This window comes from Anolis carolinensis, chromosome 1 (genome assembly GCF_035594765.1).
Source record: "Anolis carolinensis isolate JA03-04 chromosome 1, rAnoCar3.1.pri, whole genome shotgun sequence".
In the NCBI taxonomy this organism is placed as follows: Eukaryota; Metazoa; Chordata; class Lepidosauria; order Squamata; family Dactyloidae; genus Anolis; species Anolis carolinensis.
The window spans coordinates 237,564,613-237,588,151 of NC_085841.1; the positions used below are offsets into that span (position 1 = coordinate 237,564,613).

Genomic DNA, 23,539 nt, shown 5'->3' on the forward strand with positions numbered 1-23,539 from the left:
CTAGTAAGTTGTATCCCATTGCAAATAAGTTATAGGCTTACTTCTTTCACTCCTATGTCACAAAAGAAGCATTCAACAGCACCTGTCTGACTGCAAATGGTGCCTCCTGTTTTTAAGAATATCATATATGAGTGTATTAATAAATATCAATTTTTAAACTTATTATTTGGAAGAGAAATTTATGAAAAATGTGCCTGGGATTTGTGATACCCAAATGCAAACATCTGCTTTGAGGGTTGTAGGAAATTGCTTATTTTGTTCTTACAAAGTGGGTAAGATGATACTTTTTTCTATCCTTATAGGAGTATGCAAACCTTTCAGTTACACAGAGCTTGCATTAGGCAAAATGAAAAGGTATTGCCTATGCCAAAATATTTTACAGCCAGAATTATTTTTTAAAAATTGAGAGGGGAGGGGTTAAGACTTAATTCACTCAATAACTCTGATTACTCATTACAACAGTATGAATCACTAGCTCACATAACGAGAATATATTTATGTCAATTTTTCAGTGGTTGGAGGGCACATCTAAGTCTTCTCTGATAACCTAGAAAGGAACAGAGAGGAGAAGGCATAAGCCCTATTTGTTCACTGAATTCCTGAGCCAATGGGCCCTTGTAACTTTTTGTCCAAGATGGGGCATAAAAAAGGAGGAGGTGAGGCGGGGACCGGGCGAGAGAGATGGGGGATGGGGACAAATAAGCTGTGCCTGGCAAGACCCTGGGACAGATTGACCCTGACAGATGTTTACAGTGGTGCTAAAGGAGGAGGGTTATTATGCCGCCGCAGACTAAACAGACCCTGATGCAGGGAGGGGCTGATAGTACTGCCCCCAGCCCCATCAAATCTTCATTCTAAAAAAAAAAACAGGAGGTGACTTGGTTTCAGGAGAGACAGATATCCCATGAGAAGCAGCCAAGAGGATGGGAAGCCGCTGGGAAAAGTAACCTCTGCTTGCAATTGACATAACTTCCCCTAGACAGTTTGCAAGCTGCAAGGGAATAACTAACTTTTAAAAAAAAGCAGTTAAGGGATGTTGCAAGACTAGGGAAAGAGATGTCCAAAGGCGTATATGGTGATGACTCAGGGAAAGAGGCTGGTAGTTGGAGGGGAATCCTTGTGGAGAACAGAGGGAACCAGGCCAGAACACTGCAGTGACCTTTCTGGCCTAGCAAGAAACCACAGAGGCTTCTGACGTCAGAGACCGCCAGGAAAGTGTCTGTTCCCAACATAAGGAAAGGTCACATCTGATTCCAACACATTTCCATCCAACTGACATCTCTCTGGATGTGTAATGGTATGTGCATGTGAGTGTACGTAATGGAAGTGAGCGGGAGGTGGTAGAGGGAAATCCCATCACTTCCCAGAATTGGGGGTTCCTATCATGGATCTCAAGCCAACAACTGTTCATCATCCTGACTTACTGCAAGTCCACATCTGGGGAGATAATTTATCCCTTCAAGTTCTAGTCAAATCCTTCAAGCTCAGCCAGCAGTCTTAGGGATGCCAGACTATGACAATATCCTCCCCAACTTTATACTGGATTAAAATAAACCAGCCCAGAAAGCTGATATAAAAAGTCTCCAGTCATACCATGAGTTGGCAGAAAATATTCTGAGATAAATAAAACATGTATGGATCTAAAAAGTAAAATCAGGAAGAACAAGACCAAAATCTGGGAATGTCTGGTCTTTTCTGGCCGCATCTGGTCTTTTCTGGTTCCATCTATGATTCTGCTTCTGCATTAATACACTGAGAGATACATAAGTCGAGCTCAGGGGGGCCAGAAAAGCAATTAACAAAACATTTTAAGCAGAAAGTCTTCCCAGAACCATTTTTTTCAGTAAAATATGAATTTGCCAATTTTCAAAGAAATCTCTCATACCTTATATTTGCATTTTTTTTTTTTACATTTATATCCCACCTACATTTTCTCTCTCTGGCTCAGCTGAAACTTCCAATAATACCTTTCTTCTGTTGCAATGTATGAGTGAGTGCCAGTTGAGGGGGCACAGTGGGGTAAATCAGGGAGGGTGCTTTCATATTGCTCTTTTGATATTATATTACCCAACAGGACTCTTCTTACGTTCTCAAAGCTTAATACTTGGACTGTTATCTGTTAATTTGGAAGTATTTGTGTTCAGGTATCGGAGCATCCCTTAAGAAGGAAGTTGGGACACTGAAGTGGATCACATGGAGAATTACAAAAATACCTACAATTCTGGAAACAGGCTCTTTGAAGAAAGGAGGAAAGGGTGGGTGGGTGTTTACCCTGAACAAAATAAAATGAGCAAGGGATGTCAGATTAGGAGGGTTACAAGAATCCCTCCAGATTTCTGTGATTGGCAGAGTGAGTGCACAGATCTTATGCCAAGGCAGAAATCATAGCAAAGACCTTCTCTTCCTCAATTGGCTTCTAAACTGGGAAGGCTTGAAAAAAAACCCATTCAGATATGAGAGAAGATACATGGTCTCCCATGGCAAAGCATAGTACATGGGGGATAGGTTCCAAGACCCCCTGTGGGTAGCCGAAACCATGGATAATAGCGAAGCCTATATTTTCATTATTGTACTTGGTTTGGAAGCATATCACAGAATTGCATCGGAGGATCTTAAGAGGCCCATAAACCTTCAAGGAGGATATTTTTGGGAGCATGACTATGTGAAATCTGTAGATACTGTAATCAGGAAATTTTGATCTTACAAGAGAAAACACATTAGAGAAGCAGCATAGGACTATCTAGACATCTATCACTACAGATTCAGTGTAAACAAAATGGATTGAAACATGGCAATGGCTGCTACTCTGTTTTTAAATCTTTTTAAATTTTATTGTTTTAAAATGTTATTAATCTTAATTTTTTTCAAGTCCAGTTTTAATAGCTCAGTTAAATGTAATCTTTAGTTGTGTGTTGTCTAATTTGCTGTAATTTTTTATTATTGTTAAACCCTTGTGCTGGCAGGATTGTTGACCTGAGGGTTGGGTTGCTGACCTGAAGGTTGAGGGTTTGAATCCGGGGAGCTCCCCATGCGGGGACATGAGAGAAGCCTCCCACAAGGATGGTAAAACATCAAACATCCAGGCAATGTCCTTGCAGACGGCCAATTCTCTCACTTCAGAAGCAACTTGCAGTTTCTCAAGTCGCTCCTGACACACACAAAAAAACCCCGCCCTGAGTCCCCATTGGGGAGATAGGGCAGGATACAAATAAAGATTATTATTATTATTATTACTACATCAGAAAGGGACAATACAAAACAATGTACAAAAGGGCTTCTAGTATCAAGAAAAGACGAAGAGAGAACATTGGCTTTAATTACCCAACCTTATTTCCTTTGTATATATTTTCCCAATGCCTGCTATGTCCTGCCTATAAAAATATCTCTGCCTTGCTAGCAAATTCAGCACCCTTTTCTAGAATTCGTGCTTCTAAAAACGATCAAATTCCCTGACAGTGAAGCAAAAAGACCAAGAATTTTACTAAACAGAAAATCCAACCAGTCACTAAGTCCATCCTTGTGAGCCAACCTTCCTGAAAAGTTCCAGAGCTGGATGCACCTATTTCCAAAAAGCGTAACTATAGGACCACAGCCCAACGGCCGCTTAATGAAAGGCTTATGGGTCTTTGCCTCGCATGGTGTGATTTTGTATCCTCAAAAGCTCTCAGGTTACTTCTGAGTAAACAGGCATTGGAATGCTCTGCATAATGTCAACTTGGGTTAGAAGGAAAAGAGCTACATTGAAATGTAAAAAATGCAAATATAAACAATGCAGGGACTTTTTTTTAAAAAAAACATTCACTTTACAGCTGCTGGAAACGCACATACAAAAAGCCGCGTATGGTACCTTATATATACAGTAAATTGGAATATATTGGAAGCAACTGTGTTCAGTGGGGCCTGCTCTTCCGGCAAGCCCATCCAGCGAATTTTAAACTATGAATTTTAAATTGATATTTTATTGGTTTGCATAATTTTCATGTGTTTTAAACTTTGCTCTATGTCTTTTTCATATATGTTCATTTTATCTATATGTTTTAACTTCTGTACCCCAGCACAAGCCATAAGGAGAGGCGGATAACGGGTTATTATTATTATTTAGTCAATGGAGTTGCAAATTTAAATAGTTTGATTCTATTTGAAAGGCAAATCCTATTGAATTCAATACGTTTTATGCAGACATGGGCAAACTTTGTCCCTCCAGGTGTTTTGGACTTCAACTCCCACAATTCCTAAGAGCCTAGTGGCTGTTAGGAATTGTGGGAGTTGAAGTCCAAAATACCTGGAGGGCTGAAGTTTGTTCGAGCCTGGGTTATAGAAATTTGAAGGGGAGTGGATTAAGTTGACCAGCGGAAAGAGGGGGAACACTCTAATCCACTCCCCTCGTAGGAACCCATAGACCCAAAACCCCTGCTGTGCCTGTAAAAAGAGAGGGAGGGAGGATGGGGAGGGAGAAAGAAAAGAAGGAAGGAAGGAAGGTGTTAGGGAAAAGTACCCTAAAATATAGTGGTGGCTAAAAAAGCCAATGGTATTTTGGCCTGCATAAATAGGAGTCTAGTGCCTAGATCCAGGGAAGTCATGCTACCCCTCTATTCTGCCATGGTCAGACCACATCTGGAATACTGTGTCCAATTCTGGGCACCGCAATTGAAGGGAGATGTTGACAAGCTGGAAAGTGTTCAGAGAAGGGCGACTAAAATGATCAAGGGTCTGGAGAACAAGCCCTATGAGGAGCGGCTTAAAGAGCTGGGCATTTTAACCTGCAGAAGAGAAGGTTGAGAGAAGACATGATGAGGGCCATGTATAAATATGTGAGGGGAAGTCAGCTGGAAGAGGGAGCAAGCTTGTTTTCTGCTGCCCTGGAGACTAGGGCGCGGAATGGCTTCAAACTACAAGAAAGGAGATATTAGGAAGAACTTCCTCATTGTGATAGCTGTTCAGGAGTGGAACTCTCTGTCTTGGTGTGTGGTGGAGCCTCCTTCTTTAGAGGCTTTTAAGCAGAGGCTGGGTGGCCATCTGTTGGGGGTGCTTTGAATGCAATTTTCCTGCTTCTTGGCAGGGGGTTGGAGTGGATGGCCCATGAGGTCTCTTCCTACTAAGATTCTATAGTAGAGCATCCAAAAATCCAACAAGATACTTAAAATTTGAGCATTCAGCTCATTAGCCAGCAGAGTGTGAGATGCCGTTGGTTGTGGCTGTAAAGAATTCAGAGCTTAGGCAGGCAAAGATGCAGAGTCCAATCTTAAAAATCCCAAAAGGTTTATTTACAATCATAAAGAATAACTGCATAATACAAAAGATGCTACAAATTAACATAAAGATGGAACCCAAATATTATCTATTAGGATTGCTCGATATTAAGGAAGATAAAAACAAGGAAATTATTTTCAATTATCTCATCACGGCCGCAAGGATGGTGTACGCCAAGCTTTGGAAAGACAACGAAACCCCGGAGATAAACAGCTGGTACAATAAAATACTTGAGATAATGAATATGGACACACTGACATACTTATTAGCAAATAATGGCAGACTGAGAAAGCAAACAAATTGGAAGCAAATTAAGAGTTACTTAAAAATGAGAATGTCAAGATATCTAAATCCCTGGGGAATCATATAAATATTTTAATGGGGGGGGGAGAATAAGGTAACTGGGCATGATAGTCAGCTTTTATGTTCACATAAAGGGCTGGGGTTGTGTTTGTGTTACTGTTTACAATGTGATATATATATATATATATATATATATATATATACCCACATTTATACACACACACACACACACACACACACACGTGTATATATATTAATGTGCTTGTGCATCAATTCATAGGATATCTTATGCAATCTGTTCTTATTTTATGTATTTACTCACATTATCTCCTTTTTCCCTTTTTTATTTTATATATATATATATATATATATATATATATATATATATATATATATATATATTATTTATATTATTTATATAATAATAATATTTCCTTCTCCCTTCCCATCTCCTCTTTTATGTCACTTGGGTTGGCACCAGTTCTGTTTGGTTGTTATATTATACTAGTCTTGTCTGTCTCATTGCCACTATGTTTGTGAATCACAACTGTAGAAAAGCACTAATAAAGACATTTTAAAAAAAGAATAACCGCATTTCTTAATAATCAAAGAACTGGGTCTGACCTACTCTAACACCCATCTCTTCTAAGCTTTCAAAGAGAGAAAAACACCAAGCACTACATCTCTACACAGCACATACTCTCCATACAAAGATGTACAGTAGAGTCTCACTTATCCAAGCTAAACGGACCGGCAGAAGTTTGGATAAGCAAATATCTTGGATAATAAGGAGGGATTAAGGAAAAGCCTATTAAACATCAAATTAGGTTATGATTTTACAAATTAAGCACCAAAACACCATGTTTTACAACAAATTTGACAGAAAAAAACAGTTCAATACGCAGTAATGTTATGTTGTGATTACTGTATTTACGAATTTAGCACCAAAATATCATTATATATTGAAAACATAGACTACAAAAATGGCTTGGATAATCCAGAAACTTGGATAAGCAAGGCTTGGATAAGTGAGACTCTACTGTACCATAAGAAAAACAGAAATCAGATTTGCAGTAGAAAAGTATCCATTCTACACAAGCAATCAGAATGAGAGTAGGTAAGAGAGAAGAAATTGATACAATCCCAACTGTCATACAGGAGGCATGGGGGAAGGGAAACCCTTAGCCTATTACCAGTGGTTTTGGCCTTCAACTCCCAGCTATCCTAAACAGCTGGTAAACTGGCTGGGATTTCTGGGAGTTGTAGGCCAAAACACTTGGGGAGCACACAGGTTGAGAACCACTGGCCTATACTAAGCTAATCTTCTATATATATAAAAGAGTGATGGCATCACGGCGACCCACAAAACAACAAAATTAAAGGCCCCCCAACCTTGAAATTTGACGACACAACCCATCATCCAAGGCTCTAGGTTGATACAACAAAAAGAAAAGAAAAATAAAGTCCTAATTAGAGGGAGAGGAATAATTGTTTTTATCCAATTGCTGCCAGTTAGAAGGCTAAGCTCCTCCAACTTGGTCTCCTAGCAACCCAATAAAAAACAATAAAAACACTGAAAAAATTAATACAATAAAATACCATAATAACAAAAATAACTAAAAATTATACAAGAAAATAAAATATAATAAATAAAAAGATAACTTACAATAAGATTAATTAAAAAATACAAATAATGTCAAATAAAAATTACACAACAATTTCTAACCAATACCACCACCACTTTGCCACAGCAACGCGTGGCTGGGCACAGCTAGTAATAATAATAATAATAATAATAATAATAATAAACTTTATTTATACCCCGCCACCATCTCCCCAACGGGGACTCGGGGTGGCTTACATGGGGCCATGCCCAGAATACAATATAACAAAATATAATAGAACAACAAATCATAGCACATTAAACAATAAAAGAAAATATACACTACATTAAACAAGATCAAAAGAACAATAAAACCAAACTAAGCTAACCAAACTGTTCCTCATTGAGGACTTGAGACTTGGGCAGTGTGGGGTTGAACTCAAACAGAAGGAAGGAAGGGAGGGAGGGAGAAAGAAAACGAATAACGATGGAAGAAAAAGAAAATTAGTTTGATTGTTTCCTTGACTAACACATAAGTAGTTATTTCATACCAAAGCGCCAGGAGAGATACCAATGCGCCATTCTGAAGTTCCGCAGAATCCATTGAGGAAAAGAACAGGAATGAAAGAGGGCTGGGTGCCTGGGGGCCGGCGAGACAGCGAGGAAGATGCTGCTTTGGGGGGCGGCCCCGTCTTTTGTGGTAGCTTGACTTGGCCCTGGCCGCGCCCGCCGCGCCCTCCCTTCGGCCTGAGCCCCGCAAGATTTGGCCTGAGGCCTCAAGGCGTGGAGAGCAGGAGCGGAGCGGAAAGAGGGCGCTTCCCGCCTTTGGAGCCTCGAAAGAGGCAAAGTTTGGGGATTAGGAGCCCGGCGGAGGCCAGCCTTCAAGGCGGGAAGGGAAACTGGACTGAAAGCGGAGCACGAAGGGGCCCGGCCGTAGGGTTTTGAGACCACTAAGAAGAAGGTTTGCGGACTGGACCCCACCGGAGGCGTGCCTTTTCTTCTCTCTCACTTGAGGCAGGAAAATGGGTCGAAGTCCAAACCAATATGGTGGTTTCGCATGACAGAATTAAAAGCATGGCCCCATCTACAGTGCCACTTGGAAATGCATTATATGTCCAGGGTTGACTCTTATAATGCAGTTCGACGCAGTTAACTGCATTACATGGCAATTTAGATGAGGCCAGTGAGGGAGTAGACTTGTTTTATTTGACATACATTTCAGCAGGTTGCTGAGTTTTCCGGGCTGTATGGCCATTTTCCAGAAGCATGCCCTCCTGACGTTTTCGCCCACATCTATGGCAGGCATCTTCAGAGGTTGTGAGGTACAGTAGAGCCTCACTTATCCAAGCTAAACGGGCTGGCAGAAGCTTGGATAAGCGAATATCTTGGATAATAAGGAGGGATTAAGGAAAAGCCTATTAAACATCAAATTAGGCTATGATTTTATAAATTAAGCACCAAAACATCATGTTATACAACATATTTGACTGAAAAAGTAGTTCAATGTGCAGTAATGTTATGTTGTAATTACTGTATTTACAAATTTAGCACCAAAATATCCTGATATATTGAAAACATTGACTACAAAAATGGCTTGGATAATCCAGAAGCTTGGATAATCCAGAAGCTTGGATAAACGAGGCTTGGATAAGTGAGATTCTACTGTATATTGAAAACTAGGCATGGGAGTTTTATATATCTGTGGAAGGTCCAGGGTGGGAGAAAGAGCTCTCGTCTGTTGGGGGCAAGTGTGAACGTTGCAATTGGCCACCTTGATTAGCATTGAATGGCTTTGCAGCTTCAACGCCTGGCTGCTTCCTGCCAGGGGGAATAATAGAATCCTAGAGTTGGAAGAGAAATTGTGGGCCACCCAGCCCAACCCCCTGCCAAGAAGCAGGAAAACCACATTCAATCCTTTGTTGGAAGGTGTTAGCTGGCCCTGATTCCCCTGTCTCCTGAGTGGGTATTCTTTATTAACTGTCCTGATTTTAGAGTTTTAGAGGGTTTTTTAAAAAAAATACTGGTAGCCAGATTTTGTTTGTTTTATGATTTCCTCCTTTCTGTTGAAATTGTCCACATGCTTGTGGATTTAAATGGCTTTTCTGTGGAAATGTAGTCATTATATGCCCAGTGTAGACTTATATAATGCAGTTTGATGCCAGATTACTAACTGGGCAGGCTATAGAGAGCATACTATGCCCCTATTGAAGCAGCTGGCGAAAAGTTTCTGGGCCCAATCCAAAGTGCAAGTTATTACCTACAAAGCCCTATACGGTTTGGGTTCAACCTATCTTTGTGACCACATCTCCCTCTATGAACCGGTGCGAGCTCTAAGATCTTCTAGTGAGGTTCTCGTTTTGGTCCCGCCTCTGTCTCAAGTGCGGTTGGTAGGAAGGAGGGAGAGGGCCTTCTCGGTGGTGGCCCCCTTGCTTTGGAACACCCTCCCCAGGGAACATAGGCAAGCCCCCACACCACAGCACTTTAGGAAAGAATTTAAAATATGGTTGTTTCAGCAGGCTTTCCTCACTGTTAAGATAATTGCAAACCTAATTGCCACTATGTTAGCACCTTACATCATTTAAGGTAATACAGTTGAAATGCTGAACCATAGTATGGATCTCTTAATCATGGTGACCACCATATTTTACTGTCTCTATTTAATAGAGGTTGCTTTTATTAATTTATATGTTGGTTTTATCTATTGTGTTATTGATTTGATATGTTGTTGTATTATATCTTATATATCATGGCACCTTTGTGTGTTATCTTGTAAGCCACCTCAAGTCCCTATGGGAGATGGAGGTGGGGTATAAATAAAAGTCTATTATTATTATTATTATTATTATTATTATTATTATTTAACTGTATTACATGACAGTGTACTAGATGGGGTCAATGAGGGAGTAGACTTGCACCTGAAAAGCTATGTTTTATTTGGTGTACATTTCAGTGATGGGCAGTGTCCTGCTTTCAATGCAATCGATTACACTTATTAAAAGGTGTATTTTTTTCTGCAGAAAGATCTTGAAGATCCTATAGTAATAGTTAAGGCAGCTTCTTTGGCCATGAATCAATGCACTGAGCCTTTGCTATCTGCTGGGTTTCTAGAATGCCTTTTTATACAAACAAACATGGATGCGTAGGTCTCGTTATATACAATGGTGTAGTAAAATGATTTCCCTTACGTATATTAAAAGTTTGCTTTTTGGAATAGTTTTAAACGATGAATGGTGGAAATCAACTATAGATTCACAGCCCAAAATGTAATTAATTCTCTGATTCAAATTGTCCTGTTGTGAAATCCACAGGAAAGAAGTGCTTCCCTTTATATTCATCTGAGAAGACCCCCCCCCCCCCCACACACACACACAAAGACATTTTGCCAAGTATTTTTATATAGAGGCACATCATGGTAATGACATCTATGTGGCTGGGGATCTGCCCTGCCCTGTGCCTTCCAGTGATTTTTATAGCATCTCTTGTCAGCCATAACCATAGCCGCAAATGGATACAGATGATGAAGTTTGTAGTCCAAAACATCTGGAGGATACCGTCATCCAGGGAAGAGTGCCCCAGAGCAGTAGAGGTTAACTCAATGTTATTGTTTTTACCCTGTTATTATTTGCCAGCTTGTGATGACTCCGATGGGAGTTCTCCAAGAACCCGGCTCAGGTTTGGCAAACTCAGGGCTTTGGCTGCTTCGATTTAACCAATCCATCTGTAATGTGGGCTCCCTCTTTTTCTATTGCCTTCCCTTTTACCAAGATTACCAACTTTCCCAAAGTATGATCAGGAGCCCTATGCACTCTGATCCTGCTCACACCACAAATTGACCATGTTGAACAGAATATATTCACATGTTCTCTTAAGACTTTCCTGGTCAACATGGCAACAAACGAATGGGGGAGCTAATTTTCCCATCCACACGTTCCTTCCATGTTTTCAATTTTGTATTGCTTGCAGGGAGCTGGTCTCAAACTTCAGGTGGTTTATGAAATGGATGTAGAGTAAGGGGAGAATATCTGTGCTTGGTCCTGCACTTGATTTATTTTTTCTGACAACAGAGATTGAGACCATTTTTACCATGAACTAATTAATTAACAAGACCCTGGCCAAGGGCCCATTATTTTCATGATATATTGCTTGGACAGTCAACTCATTTCCCCCTAAAAAGTACCAGTTAAAGTTAAAGGTGATTTTGCTGAACCTGACCCGAGGCTAAAGCTGATGAATGGCACATAGAAACAAGCACGTTCATTCCATTATAAAAGCAAGACGATCGCTATTAAAATATGACTTAACATCCTTTACTTTAGGGTCTGCCAAGACCCCTAGAATTTTTCAAGTGTTTGCAATGAAAAAAGTTTGGAAACCACGGATAAGAAATCTACAAACAAAAATTATCTTAGGGTAATCACCTTTTTGTTTTAGATATTTGGAGTAATAGAGCATAGGGAAGGAAAAATTGTTAGCAAATACACAGAGTTCAAGGCCAAAGAATTAGTGGGCAAGTGAAAGCTGGGGTAAAAGAGGAAAGAACAGTAAAGTGTAAAGGGGAATCAATTATATGCATGGTGCAAGGACACATCAGAGTTGTATTAGGATTCCAGGTGTAGCAGAAGTAAGTTTGAGAAGGAATTTTTAATGCTTGGGGTGCATTCTCAAATATCATATAATATGGATTGTTCATATCCTTTAACTGTATTTTGAGCAAAGTCAAAATAGTTGAGGAATGTCAAGGGTAGTCTTCCTATCCCCTATTTTCAGTGTGTTACTGTAATTTGAAGGAAGATCCTTAGGTCTTATTAAATGGTTTCGGAGCTAGTGCGTAGTCAATAGATGGATAAATCAATGCATGCTTTACCTGGCTCTCTTGAGAGATGAGAAAAAAAGAGCTGATTTTAAAAAAAACTTCTCCATTACACTTCCTGACTTTAGGTGAATATCATGGTAATACTAAGAGAAAACAACTGATATCTAGGCATTGTCCTTCTTTTCTATGCACAATATAAAATATGTTTTTAATATACTACGGTTGCAGAGTAACCTCAAAACTATAGATAGTTGTGCAGGGTGTAGCATTGGGCTTTCTACGGGAGACAACTGTGAGCCTTTCAACCAGATGATAAATGACCATCTCAGGATGGCAACATGTTAACATCCTCCTGTCTCATTTGAAAAGTTTCAAGTGATAGCAACACAGATTAGTGTTCTTTTTAACATCATTACAATATAGCTCAATACTTAAAGTTTCACTCACTAAGCCAAAGTCTTAAATCTGTCCTGATTTTATCACGTAAAAAGGCTAGCCTTAGTGGAACATTGTGCCTTTATTAACCTACAGTAAATAATGTGACATCTTATTTGGGATGTGAAATTTGACAGAAAGCCAAGACCATTTTAGAGAGGTATACCCCTGTATAATTATTGCCTATCTCACTTTCTAAACTTCCTGAGAAATGGGACATTATTACTCCCATTTTACAGAACTGAGACTGAAGGGTTTTTTTTCTTAGTTATCTGTTGAATCGTTGGCTGACCTAAGATTTAAATTCAGGTCCCCCATGCCTTTAGTAAATAGGGTCTGGGTGGGCTAAAGTGACATCTTTCTTGGTTGTGTACCCTACTTGTCCTTACATCTGTTTGTTCCCTTCGGCAGGATGCAGGCTGAGCAAATGGAGGAGTCTGTTGATGACACTGGGGAGCCCTGAGCAGCCAGCAGACTTGTTTGCATCAATAATGACAGAGTCAAGGCCGTGCAAAAAAGTGGACAATGAAATTAACCAGACAGTGGCTGTGCTTTGTAAGGATTTTTCCATTCTGAGGTAAGCTGCATCGCAACAGGAGATAGGAGTGTAGGGTGAAGTCAGGAGTGACAGGGAACAGAAAAAGTGTGAAACTGAATGAGGCACGGAAGGAGATTCCTAGATGAAGGGAAGATTCTTGGTAGGTTATATGGCCCACGGAGGAACTTCCAGCTGTTTACAAGTGGAGACACAACCAAACATGTGCTAGTGCTGCTGCTTTAGTTTTAAAAAAAATACTAGGTCTTGCAAAGCACATTTTTAACCATTCCTTGTCATGTTTGGAACCTGCTCTTAATCAGGTTTAATGTAAACTTTGTTGATTTCAGTGAGAGTTACTGCCAGTAAAGTATGTTTTGGCTTGCAACATCAATTTTCAATATAACCTCTAAACCTGAGCATATTACACCAGTACCAAATGGACAATCAGAATGGTCAGTGACCAATCAGTCTTACAGGCAGCAGTAAGGACTGATGAGTGCAAAGGGGAGGTGGAATCATGGCAAAGGGCAAAGGAATACATGGTGTTGGGATGAAGAAAAATACAGCCAATATAAATGATAGGATTGGAGACCTCAGTTCCTGGGTGGCCAAGGAATCAGATAGATGTCACACAGCACAAGTTAGGTGCACAAATTCCCTCTTGAAATCACTTAGCAGTGTGTTCCACTTGCCTACAGAGCTGTATGCAAAAGACATTGGCAGAAAATTTGATGGGCTGTTTAGTGAACTGGGATGCACTAAGGCTATAAAAATGCAGTCCTAATATTGTTCCCAGTATACCATAGAAAATGTGGACACTACATAAAGCTTTCTTAACTGCAAGAGGCAAAAGTGGCACCAGACCAAATGATAAAATGAGGCGCTTTTCGACCAGGAGCCTAATAAAAAGCGAACAAGTGGAGTGTGTGCCTAGGCCCGAAAGTTGTGAATGTGGCCACCAAGTCTGCTTAGTGCCCCAGGAGAACAGTTGAGAAGATCATGTCTAGACTGCACAATGCAAAAATAATTTCAGATTTGAGTGCAAGCCAAGAGTTTTGGCAGTTCCAACTCAACACTAAAAGTGCCAAACTCTGCACCTTTCACTCCCCTTCTTCCAGGTTTAGGCTAAAAGGATTTCAGTTCAGGATAGTAAATACCTGAGATTACAAGAACATCACTGCCTGAATCTTTCAGAGCACACAGGGAGGTAGTGTATGTGTATTCTCTGGGATCTGAAATGGAAATATGCTTTGCAGGCCAAGTTAGTGCATGCTGGCTCAGATATAAGATCTGCGGAGTTTGGTGGTACAGGCACTCCCCGAGTTACAAGCGTCCGACTTACAAATGACTCAAGAATGGGGTGAGACAACAGGAAGCGAGAGAAATCTACACCTAGGAAGGGAAATTCACTCCTGAAAGAGCTATCATGGGGAAAAGGTGTCTCCACTGAAGCATCATCACCAATCCTTGTTTCCACAGCAAGCCACATATTTCAAAATCCAATTGCCACAGGGACAGAAAGAAAGGTGAAATCTTCTGAACAGGGGCACAGATAGCAAAACAAACATCACAGGGGTGTTAACCCTTCCGTATGCTATTCAAAGCTATATATTTTTCGATAGTTACACTTTTAAAATGTACCTGCTCCAACTTACATACAAATTCAACTTAAGAAGAAATCTACAGAACCTATCTTATTCATGACTTGGGGACTGCACATTTACTCAGAAGGAAGCCCCATAGTACTCAGTGGGACTTCGTGCTTGGTAAATGTGCATAAGATTGCATCCTTGCATCAACTGCATGAGTTTAGCCCTATGGTCTTAGTATAACAAGAAGCCTCCTGCAGGGTGACATATGATAGATTTCTAGTCCTGGAAAGCAACAGTATCAGTGGAAAGACCTCAGGCATGCAGAGAACAAGAGAAGTGTTGAAACACTATAAAGAAATGCTTTATTTCGATCACTGCATGTGGTGAGGTGTTAGTTGCTGCCAGATTTTATAGTGAGACATACCATATATACTCATATAAATCGACCTTATGTATAAGTCCAGGGCAGGTTTTTGAGGGTTATTCCTCAGAGAAGGGAAAGTGCCAGCTCCATCCAGAGGACAGTCATCCCTAGCTTCAGCTGCCACAGTTTTTCCGCCAAGGCATTCAAAAAGCAGAGAGAGTAGAGTTCAGTCTTTCTTTATGAATTTACAGGGTGGACTAAGTTCTTGCTTTTTGTCACTCCACTCAGGGCACATTTACATGGACCACTTAGGCCCCGTCCACACTGTCCTATATCCAAGGATCTGATCCCAGATTGTCTGCTTATCCCAGATTATATGGCAGTGTAGACTCATGTAATCCAGTTCAAAGTGTTGGGAATAGACGAGCCGTTAATCACCCTCTTTTATGAGGTAAATTCCCATTAAAATAGCAGAGTAAAAAATTGCAGCAGCTTGAGACTTATGCGGTGTGAATTTTTGGAAGGCCTCTGTGTCATCAGGAAGGCAAAGGGATGCAAAGTCAGCTTTAAAGTTTAAAAGCATTTATTGAGGTAAAAGGAAATCCATTGATGGATAGAAAAGGTTTGGACCTAACTATCTAATCTATCCTGTTCAAATACACATAGCCGGATTAAAATAACCAAGCTCTAGATAAGCTACATCTTGACTAATAGAGGACAGAGGTGCGTCCTCCCTGGAACAAAGTAGGAAGCTGGAATGGCGACCAGCCCAGCCTCGTGGGTCGCCTCTTCTCTAGGGCCATAAACATTCCAAAGGACCAAATTGGGGAAGTTACGTCAAAGCCCTAGGAGAGATCACATTTCTAAAAACATCAAAGGGTGGGCTGACCTAAATAGGACGGCAAGCAGGAAACAATGGTGAATCCTATCTAGGCATGCTTTGGAAATGGGGAAAGGATTCCCTCAATCTAACTCTATCATCTATCTGACTACATTTAGACTTGAGTAGTCCAGGATGAATCCCAACACAAAGCAGATAATCTAAGATCTGATCCTGGGATATAGGGCAGTGTAGATCCAGCCTGAGTCTGAAGGGCTGGTAGATCAGTTCTGTAGTGGCTAAACAACGTATGGATTTGATCCGGGTTAATACAGGCCAAAACTGCTTAACGCAGCCTTGACCCGCATTAATCTACAGAATCCAGAACACACTATTTTGCGCAAATGGATACTGTTAGGCTGGTTTCAAGACGGAACTAGCTGCAACTGATGGAACTAGCTGCCATCCCATGTTCCTCAGGCTCAGGAAGCCCAGGGACACATTATAGCACTCAGGCCTGTAGCGAGGGGGGGGGGGGGTAGGGGTTCAACCCTCCCCGCAAAATTTTTCAGGTTATAGAAAAAACCTGGTTTACTCATGAATTTTAACTGGTTAACCAAATCCCCATGCTAAGCCTATGAGTGACAAAACATTAAGAGTCCCTCCAGGCACTATCTCAGGCAGATATTGACAGGTTTGTAACGGGGGGGGGGGTGTGCGTGCTAGGGGTTCAACCCCCCCCCCCCCGAAATGTTCAAAAGCCCTCCCAAAAAAATTTTTTAGCTATGGCCCTAGCACTCACTGTCTCCTCCCATTTGCCTTTTCGCAGCAGTCAGTGGGTTGTATTGCTTGCTTGTTGACTGACCTGGCGTGACATTGGCCGGCGCGATGAAACGATTGAAGAAGGGAGGGAGGAAAGGAGAGAGCGATTCCTCCTCTTGCTCCTTGCTCCCACATTACTCTGGTGCCCTGGCTGTCATCACTCCGGGCAACAAGCAACTGGCACGATCCATATTGTGTTCATTGAGTGCAATGAACAAAACAGGAGGGGACAATGGTTGTCCGGCCGTGTCAATCTGGGTTCAGCACCACTGAACAATCAGGACTCCATCCAGTGAGTGAGAGACTTTATACAGACTTTATACAGTCTGGGAACTGGAAAGCTGGAGAATATGCAGACATTTTTGAACCTGCTGAGATTTCAGAAACAGATTTGTTAGCCATGCCTCCTATGAGCTCTTATTTGGAAGTAAGTTCCATTGCATTCTGTGAGGTTTACTTTAAGTAAACATGTAATCAGATAGACTGGTGTCACCCCAAAAACTGCAGCTGGCAAGATACTGGTGGTTATGTTTGGTTGACAATAGAGGCTTTCTTCCTGAGAAGTTTTGTAGGTGTGTTCCCTACAGCTAAACACAGGAGCAAGTGGAGCTGAAATAAACATTGAGCTGAGCTCTGCTGAAACTAAATCTGACTGGCTTAGTTGGAAACCGCAGGGTGACGTGAGCATATGAGAGTGTCAAGGCTAGGAGGCAGAGCAATAGGAAAGCCCAAACGTTTTAAAGCTCCAGAGGGGGAGGGGTGGAAGTCCTATTGAGAAGAAATTGGAGCAGACAATGAGATTTTTAAAAGAAGCTAATGTATATTAATACGATGTAGAATGGGGATTACTAATCATAACTACTAGTGCCCATCTGGTAATTGAGACATGTAAGAACAGGACCCACAAAGTCATATCTTGGCCAGGCATGAAGAGCACTTAACCACACTCAAGCATCCAGCTGTGAAAGTTACAGCCAGCAAAAGAAAGAGAAGGTAAAACCCCTGGAATGATTTTCTTGGAGGGATATAGGATATATTGGCACTAAAATTGCTGTGCTGCTTTTGTTTTTTCCAGATGTACACTTTTTTGAGAGAGCCACCTTGGTGTGGCAGCTTTGAGTTTGAAATTAAGACACTGGGAGACCTCTCTGAGCCATGAAACCCACTGGGTGGCCTTGGGCAGGTCACATTCTCTCAACCTCAGAAGAAGGCAAAGGCAAATCCTCTCTGAAAACATTCTGACAAAAAACCTCTGTAATATGTCTGCCTTAGGATCTCTATCAGTCAGAAACTAAAGGCACACAACTGTGATTATGCTGTGAGATGGCTACCCATCTTACACTAAAGGCTTAAGGCAGATTGATTCCTGATGCTCTGAACTTTTCTTTTAATAAGCAGATTCCTCTGCGGTGGAAAACAAAATCAAATCATTGGTAGGCGAATAGGGCCGGTAGATCCCCTTCGGATTCGAAGCTCCTCTGGCAGAGTATAACGTGGTTTGTGAGTCATTTGTTTAAACTATGTGATAGAAAGTTTTAATTTGAGCCATTCCTATTTGGAACTAGAGGAATAGCACTCTGCCCAGTGATTGACAGAGTGTATTATTCCTGAGAGTCTTTAGATTTGTAAGACACCACTGAAGGTCCTCAAGAGCCTTGTGGGCAGAAGAACGCAGAACTAGCACAGTAGGTATAACATTCAGTCAGAGCACAAAGCCAGTGCTTTGAAAGCTCACTTTGTTGGACAGGTACACCCAGAATCCTTCAGCCAGCCTGGCCATGCTGACTAGGCGATTCTGGGGTTACAATCCATCAAAGTAATTTGACCACACTCAGTACAGAAATCCACTTGGGATGCTTTCATCCAGCAGCACTCCCACTGGGTTTGGTAGAAGCTAGATGAGAAATCACTGAAGCCTGGGCAGGAACTGCCATAGTGAGAGAATAACAGTTGTTGTGGATTAGCTGTGAGGAGGCTGGAAAAAGGGTTGAGACCCAGTCTGTGAAGATAGCAAGCACTGTTTGCATATAAGCTTCAGAAACTGTAGATAAAAAGCAGTCTGGATAATTTGTGGCATTCCAGATACTGTTGGACTACAACCTTCATCAGTCCCAATCAGTACAATCAGTAGTGGGGGATGATGGGAAATTTAATTCAACATATAGAAGCCCACAATTTCCTCAAATTGCTGCATATGTAGCCTTAAGAAAATGAAGCTCAGCCACACAGCCCGAAAGACATACAACAACCCTGAAGCTCAGCCTGTTTTCATGGTCTGCTTATTTTGGGAATCTACCATAGCTCTTTTAAATTTAGAGTCATCTCCCTCTCATTAAAGTAGTCTAGCATCAATGGGACTTGACTCACATTCCTTGTCTGCTTTCGGCTTTTATAGACTGCAGCCTAAAATTTTGCATAGAGCAGTTGATGTGACTCCTCCAAACCTCCTTCCTGAACTGAGCTTGGAAACAACGATCTGCCCTCGGTTCCCTTGGATAATACCACAGGCTCCTATTCCTTGAACATCTACTTTCTCCTGTTGCTCTATCCCTTATCGCTTCTCGAGCATATTGTAGTTCTTTCCATTCCACTTTGTATCAGGGTTATTAGAACTCCATATTTGATGCTTGTGCACTACAGTATTGAGATATCTTCCCACCTGAGTAAGTCATTTGCTTTTGGCTTTATATCCAAGCATCATGACCTATCCTCTTAATAGCCTGAAATTCAGTATAGGCAGAATTAAGTTTAGTTTACTATATGTATATAGTCAGGGTAAATATTGTTTCTCAGCGTATTGTCGAAAGCTTTCATGGGTGGAATCACTGGGGTGTTGTGTAGTTTCCGGACTGTAGGGCCGTGTTTTAGTAGCATTTTCTCCTGACATTGATCCTCTGAAGATGCCAGCCACAGATGCAGGTGAAACTGCAGGAGAAAATGCTGCATGGCCATACAGCCCGGAAACCACACAACACCATCATGATGTCTTTTGCCTTGCCTTTTCTGGAGATGTCAGGCTAAATCCTAAATGACTAAAGATGAATTTACACCAGGTATGGGAAAACTTTGGCCCTCCAGGTGTTTGGTAAGCTGTTAGGAATTGTGGGAGTTGAAGTTCAAAACACATGAGGGCCGAAGTTTGCCCATACCTTATCTACACAGTAGAATTAACACAGTTTGACACCATTTTAATTGTGTTGTCAAAGGCTTTGATGGCCGGAATCACAAGGTTGTTGTGTGTTTTCCAGGCTGTATGCTTTCTGATTCAAAACCCATCATCCCAACAACTTTGTCCATGTTTGTCAGATCTGCTGGTCTCTGTCCTTGAAATCTGCATATTATTTGTTTTTGGATTATTCATATTTTCTTTGTAGGCTATACATTCGTTTTCATAGATCTTGTTTTCTTTTGGTAATACTCCTCTATCTATGACTTCCTGAGGAAAACAAGCACTTCCATCATCCATTAATTATCATACACTACTTGTTCCTCTTTTGATTTTTTGTTTATATGGTTTTCTGGATTGCTGGACTGCAAGTAGCCTGGCAACTAAGCAGCTAAGATATTTGAGGAAGGTGTCTAGGGGACATAGATTGTTCCCTGCTTTGCAACCTAAGGGAAATGTTCACAGTAACTTCAGAAGTTTTCTTATTGGTATACCATTTTAATAGTAAGGGTGTGTCTGTAATATAGAGTATATAGCTGTCTTAGACCTTTTAAACAGACATAGCTACATTCAAAATAATCCAGGAATTTGTGATTTATTGACACCTCGCTTTACTGCAGAGTTCTAGCATACTTCCCTAAACGGTAGCACTATAGCTGTCTAGCAGGGAATCCTTAAGTACTTCATCAAAGTGTATATCAAAGGATTCTTTAGGATTGAACTGTGGCACTCCCTGGAACATTTGTTTATATAAAGCATTTTAATTTCTATATGTCTAATATGTAGTAGCTACCTGTGCCCCGGTGGCGAAGTGCATTAAAGCACTGAGCTGGAGACCGAAAGGTCCCAGGTTCAAACCCCAGGAGTGGCGTGAGCGGCTGCTGTTAGCTCCAGCTCCTGCCAACCTAACAGTTCGAAAACATGCCAATGTGAGTAGATCAATAGGTACCGCTCTGGTGGGAAGGTAACGGCACTCCATGCAGTCATGCCAGCCACATGACCTTGGAGGTGTCTACGGACAACGCCGGCTCTTCGGCTTAGAAATGGAGATGAGCACCAACCCCCAGAGTCAGACATGACTGGACTTAACATCAGGGGAAACCTTTACCTTTACCTACCTGTGCAGAGTATTTCAGCATAGCAAATCCCTAATTTTAAAATCCAAAAGGGAAATGTTTACTTATGCAGACAGAATTTCTAGATTGAAGTGGATGCTAATGTTCATGGCCCTTACAGAAAGGCCCTATATCCCAGGATCTGATCCCAGGTTTTCTGATTTAAACAGGATTATATGAATCTGCATTGCCAGATATTCTGGGAGAAACAGAAAACCTGGGATCAGATCCTGGGATATAGGGCCTGTCTGGAAGGGCCCCCAGATGACCATCATTGCCTTGGCAGCGAGACGTTGTTTTTTAAAAATTAATTTTGAATTTAAGCTATCTCCTAGACAGCCATATAACCCAGAATATCAAGGCAGAAAATCCCACAATATCTGCTTTGAATTGGGTTATCTGAGTTCAAATTGCCATATATTCCAGTTCAAAGCAGAAAATGAGAGATTTTATTTAACTGTGTGCAAGGGGCCTTAGACTGTCTTTTAGTCTCATAGGCTCCCATTACCTATGATAGCCATGGATGATGGGAGCTGTATTCCAACAGCATATGAAAGGCCACAGTCTGCCCATTTTGAGAATAGGATAACATCTGATAGCCTGTAATGCAGTGGTTATCAATTTGTGGGTCTCCAGGTGTTTTCACCTATAACTCAGAAATCCCAGCCAGTTTACCAGCCATTAGGATTTCTGGGAGTTGAAGGTCAAAACATCTGGAGATCCACAGGTTGAGAACCACTGCTCTAATGTATGGAGTTGTTTCCCTTAGTGTAAAAGTCTTTTTTTTTTTTTTTGCTCATGCTGATCACCTGCCTGTCTGCAGAACTGACAGGGTCAGTGCGATCCAAATGTTGTGTGGGGTCTTGTGCAATCCAAATTGTGACTTGCAGAGAAATCACATGGCAGCCTGGAATGGGGAGGCCCTGGTGGGGAGAAGGAGAAGAAGGCATTTTCCACTTCCCAGGGTACTCCCAGTTGTATGTCAACCCTCGTCCATGAAACAATTCTCTCAGGCCCCTGGCAGCCCTGCATAAATTCAAACCATGTGGTAAACATTTTGCCCAGAGTTTCATATGCAAGCAGAGGAAATTTGTTTTCAAAAGTTGTGAGATACAATGAGTTATTCCATACGTTAAGTGTTAGTTCTTTCTTTCAGATTTTACAGGCAATGGCCCAGCATATAGCTTTGCAGATACTGTATTGTATTGTGAGGAGGTCAAACTAAATTTCCAGTTTTCAAACCACTGCTTGGAAAACACATGAGTCCCTAAGAAGAGAGAACAAGATCATTCCTGTGCTACAACACTGAACTAGGAGAGATGGAAATAGTGACTGGTATGTGCCCTTAAAAATTAAGTCTCTTTCAAACTGTCCTGCTCGAGGCTCATTTGTTCCACTCTCATTCCATACAAATACATTACTATCTTGTCACAGTAACAAAGAAACTTCAAACCATTCCTATAACTTTTCCTTTCCCCTCTTTAATTTCCTGGCTGCAGGCTTAGGATCAACAAACCTAAACCAGCAGCAAGCTTAATGAGGAGCATCTGTAGAGAAAGGGCATACACATGGAAAAGTATGTACACATGCATAGATGTGTGGGAGCACAAAAAACTGGACAGCGGGCAGTCTACCTGTTGAGACCAAAAGGCTGTCGTTAACCCCATCGTCTTGTGTAAAAAAAAAAAGGCATAGAACTGTGCTAGTTGTGATATGTCCTAATCAGGGATTGTTGTCTCTCAAGGACAGCAAAAAATGCATTTCAGCCCTGTTTCTTCTTCTGTATTGACAAATGACATTCACTGAAACTAGGGTCATCACTTTGTCTTCCTCACACAGGTTAAATTTGGGATTGAAAAGATCATCGTTTGTTCCTTCTCAACCCGCCCCCCCCCCCCCCCCCCGTTTTTGTTTCTTTTGTTTTCTTTTATCCCTTGTACATGTGGTCTACACTTTGGCTCTGTCCCAGCTTTGGTCCCACATCAAGAGGCAGGCATGTCAGGGGTTGTGTTAATGCATGTTTTTCTTGCTTTTTGTGGGAAATGCCCCCCCCCCCCATTTCTACATTTGCTCCACTGTGTAGGAGTTTTTTCCAGGCTGGTGTGGGACAGGGCAAAGGGCGTGCGTTCCCCATCAAGGCTAGATGAGGCAGATACAAAGCCTTTGGGACAGTCCAGTAGGTCTGGGTGCTGAGTATCTTGATATAGATTATCTGCTGTTGATGTGCTTCCTGCAAGTCAGACCCCAAGCCTTCAATTTTATCATTTTGCAAAAGCCCAGAGGTCTTTGCTGTGACTACTTCCAACATTCAGTATTTGAGGAGTGAGCAAGGGCTAAGGATTTTAGAAGGCTCCCTCATATCATTTGGCAGTTGGATAAAAATCCAGACTCCCTTCTCTTTTTCACACCAAAATGAAAAGAGGGCTAAAGACAACCTTTACCTAAAAGTAAGTCCCACTGAAATCAACTTACTTCAGAATAGACTTTTATAGGATGGCCCTGTATAAAATAGAGATAAAGAACCTAAAGTCATCAGAAGTTAAAACCTGGTTAGTGTTTGAATGGGAGACTGCCAATGAATACTAGATGCTGTGTGCTATATTTCAGAGAAGGTATTGACAAAACGGGAGCCCCTGATGGCGCAGTGGGTTAAATCGCTGAACTGTTGAACATGAGTTCCCACTGTTAGCTCTAGCTTCTGCCAACCTAGCAATTCAA

General features: G+C 41.4%; 2 protein-coding genes across 6 annotated transcripts in view; one reads left to right on the forward strand and one right to left on the reverse strand.

The window, feature by feature from the left end:
* Positions 1-23,539, reverse strand: part of clcf1 (cardiotrophin like cytokine factor 1) — a 64,658-nt gene that overhangs the window by 35,881 nt on the left and 5,238 nt on the right. Inside the window, exon 1 of one of the 3 annotated variants that reach the window (XM_008111440.3) lies at positions 7,708-7,924. The exons of the other annotated variants lie outside the window; for them this stretch is intronic. Coding sequence (XP_008109647.1) covers positions 7,708-7,738 — 31 coding nt within the window. The 5' untranslated portion in view covers positions 7,739-7,924. Of the gene's footprint in view, positions 1-7,707; positions 7,925-23,539 lie in introns of those variants that run through there. 3 annotated transcript variants of the gene reach the window in all.
* Positions 7,982-23,539, forward strand: part of rad9a (RAD9 checkpoint clamp component A) — a 68,014-nt gene continuing 52,456 nt past the window's right edge. The window contains exons 1-3 of one of the 3 annotated variants that reach the window (XM_062967189.1): positions 7,982-8,117; positions 12,816-12,981; positions 21,978-22,156. The gene's annotated coding sequence lies outside the window, so the exon portion shown is untranslated. Of the gene's footprint in view, positions 8,118-12,815; positions 12,982-21,912; positions 22,157-23,539 lie in introns of those variants that run through there. The other 2 variants (XM_062967190.1, XM_062967191.1) reach the window with 2 other exon arrangements.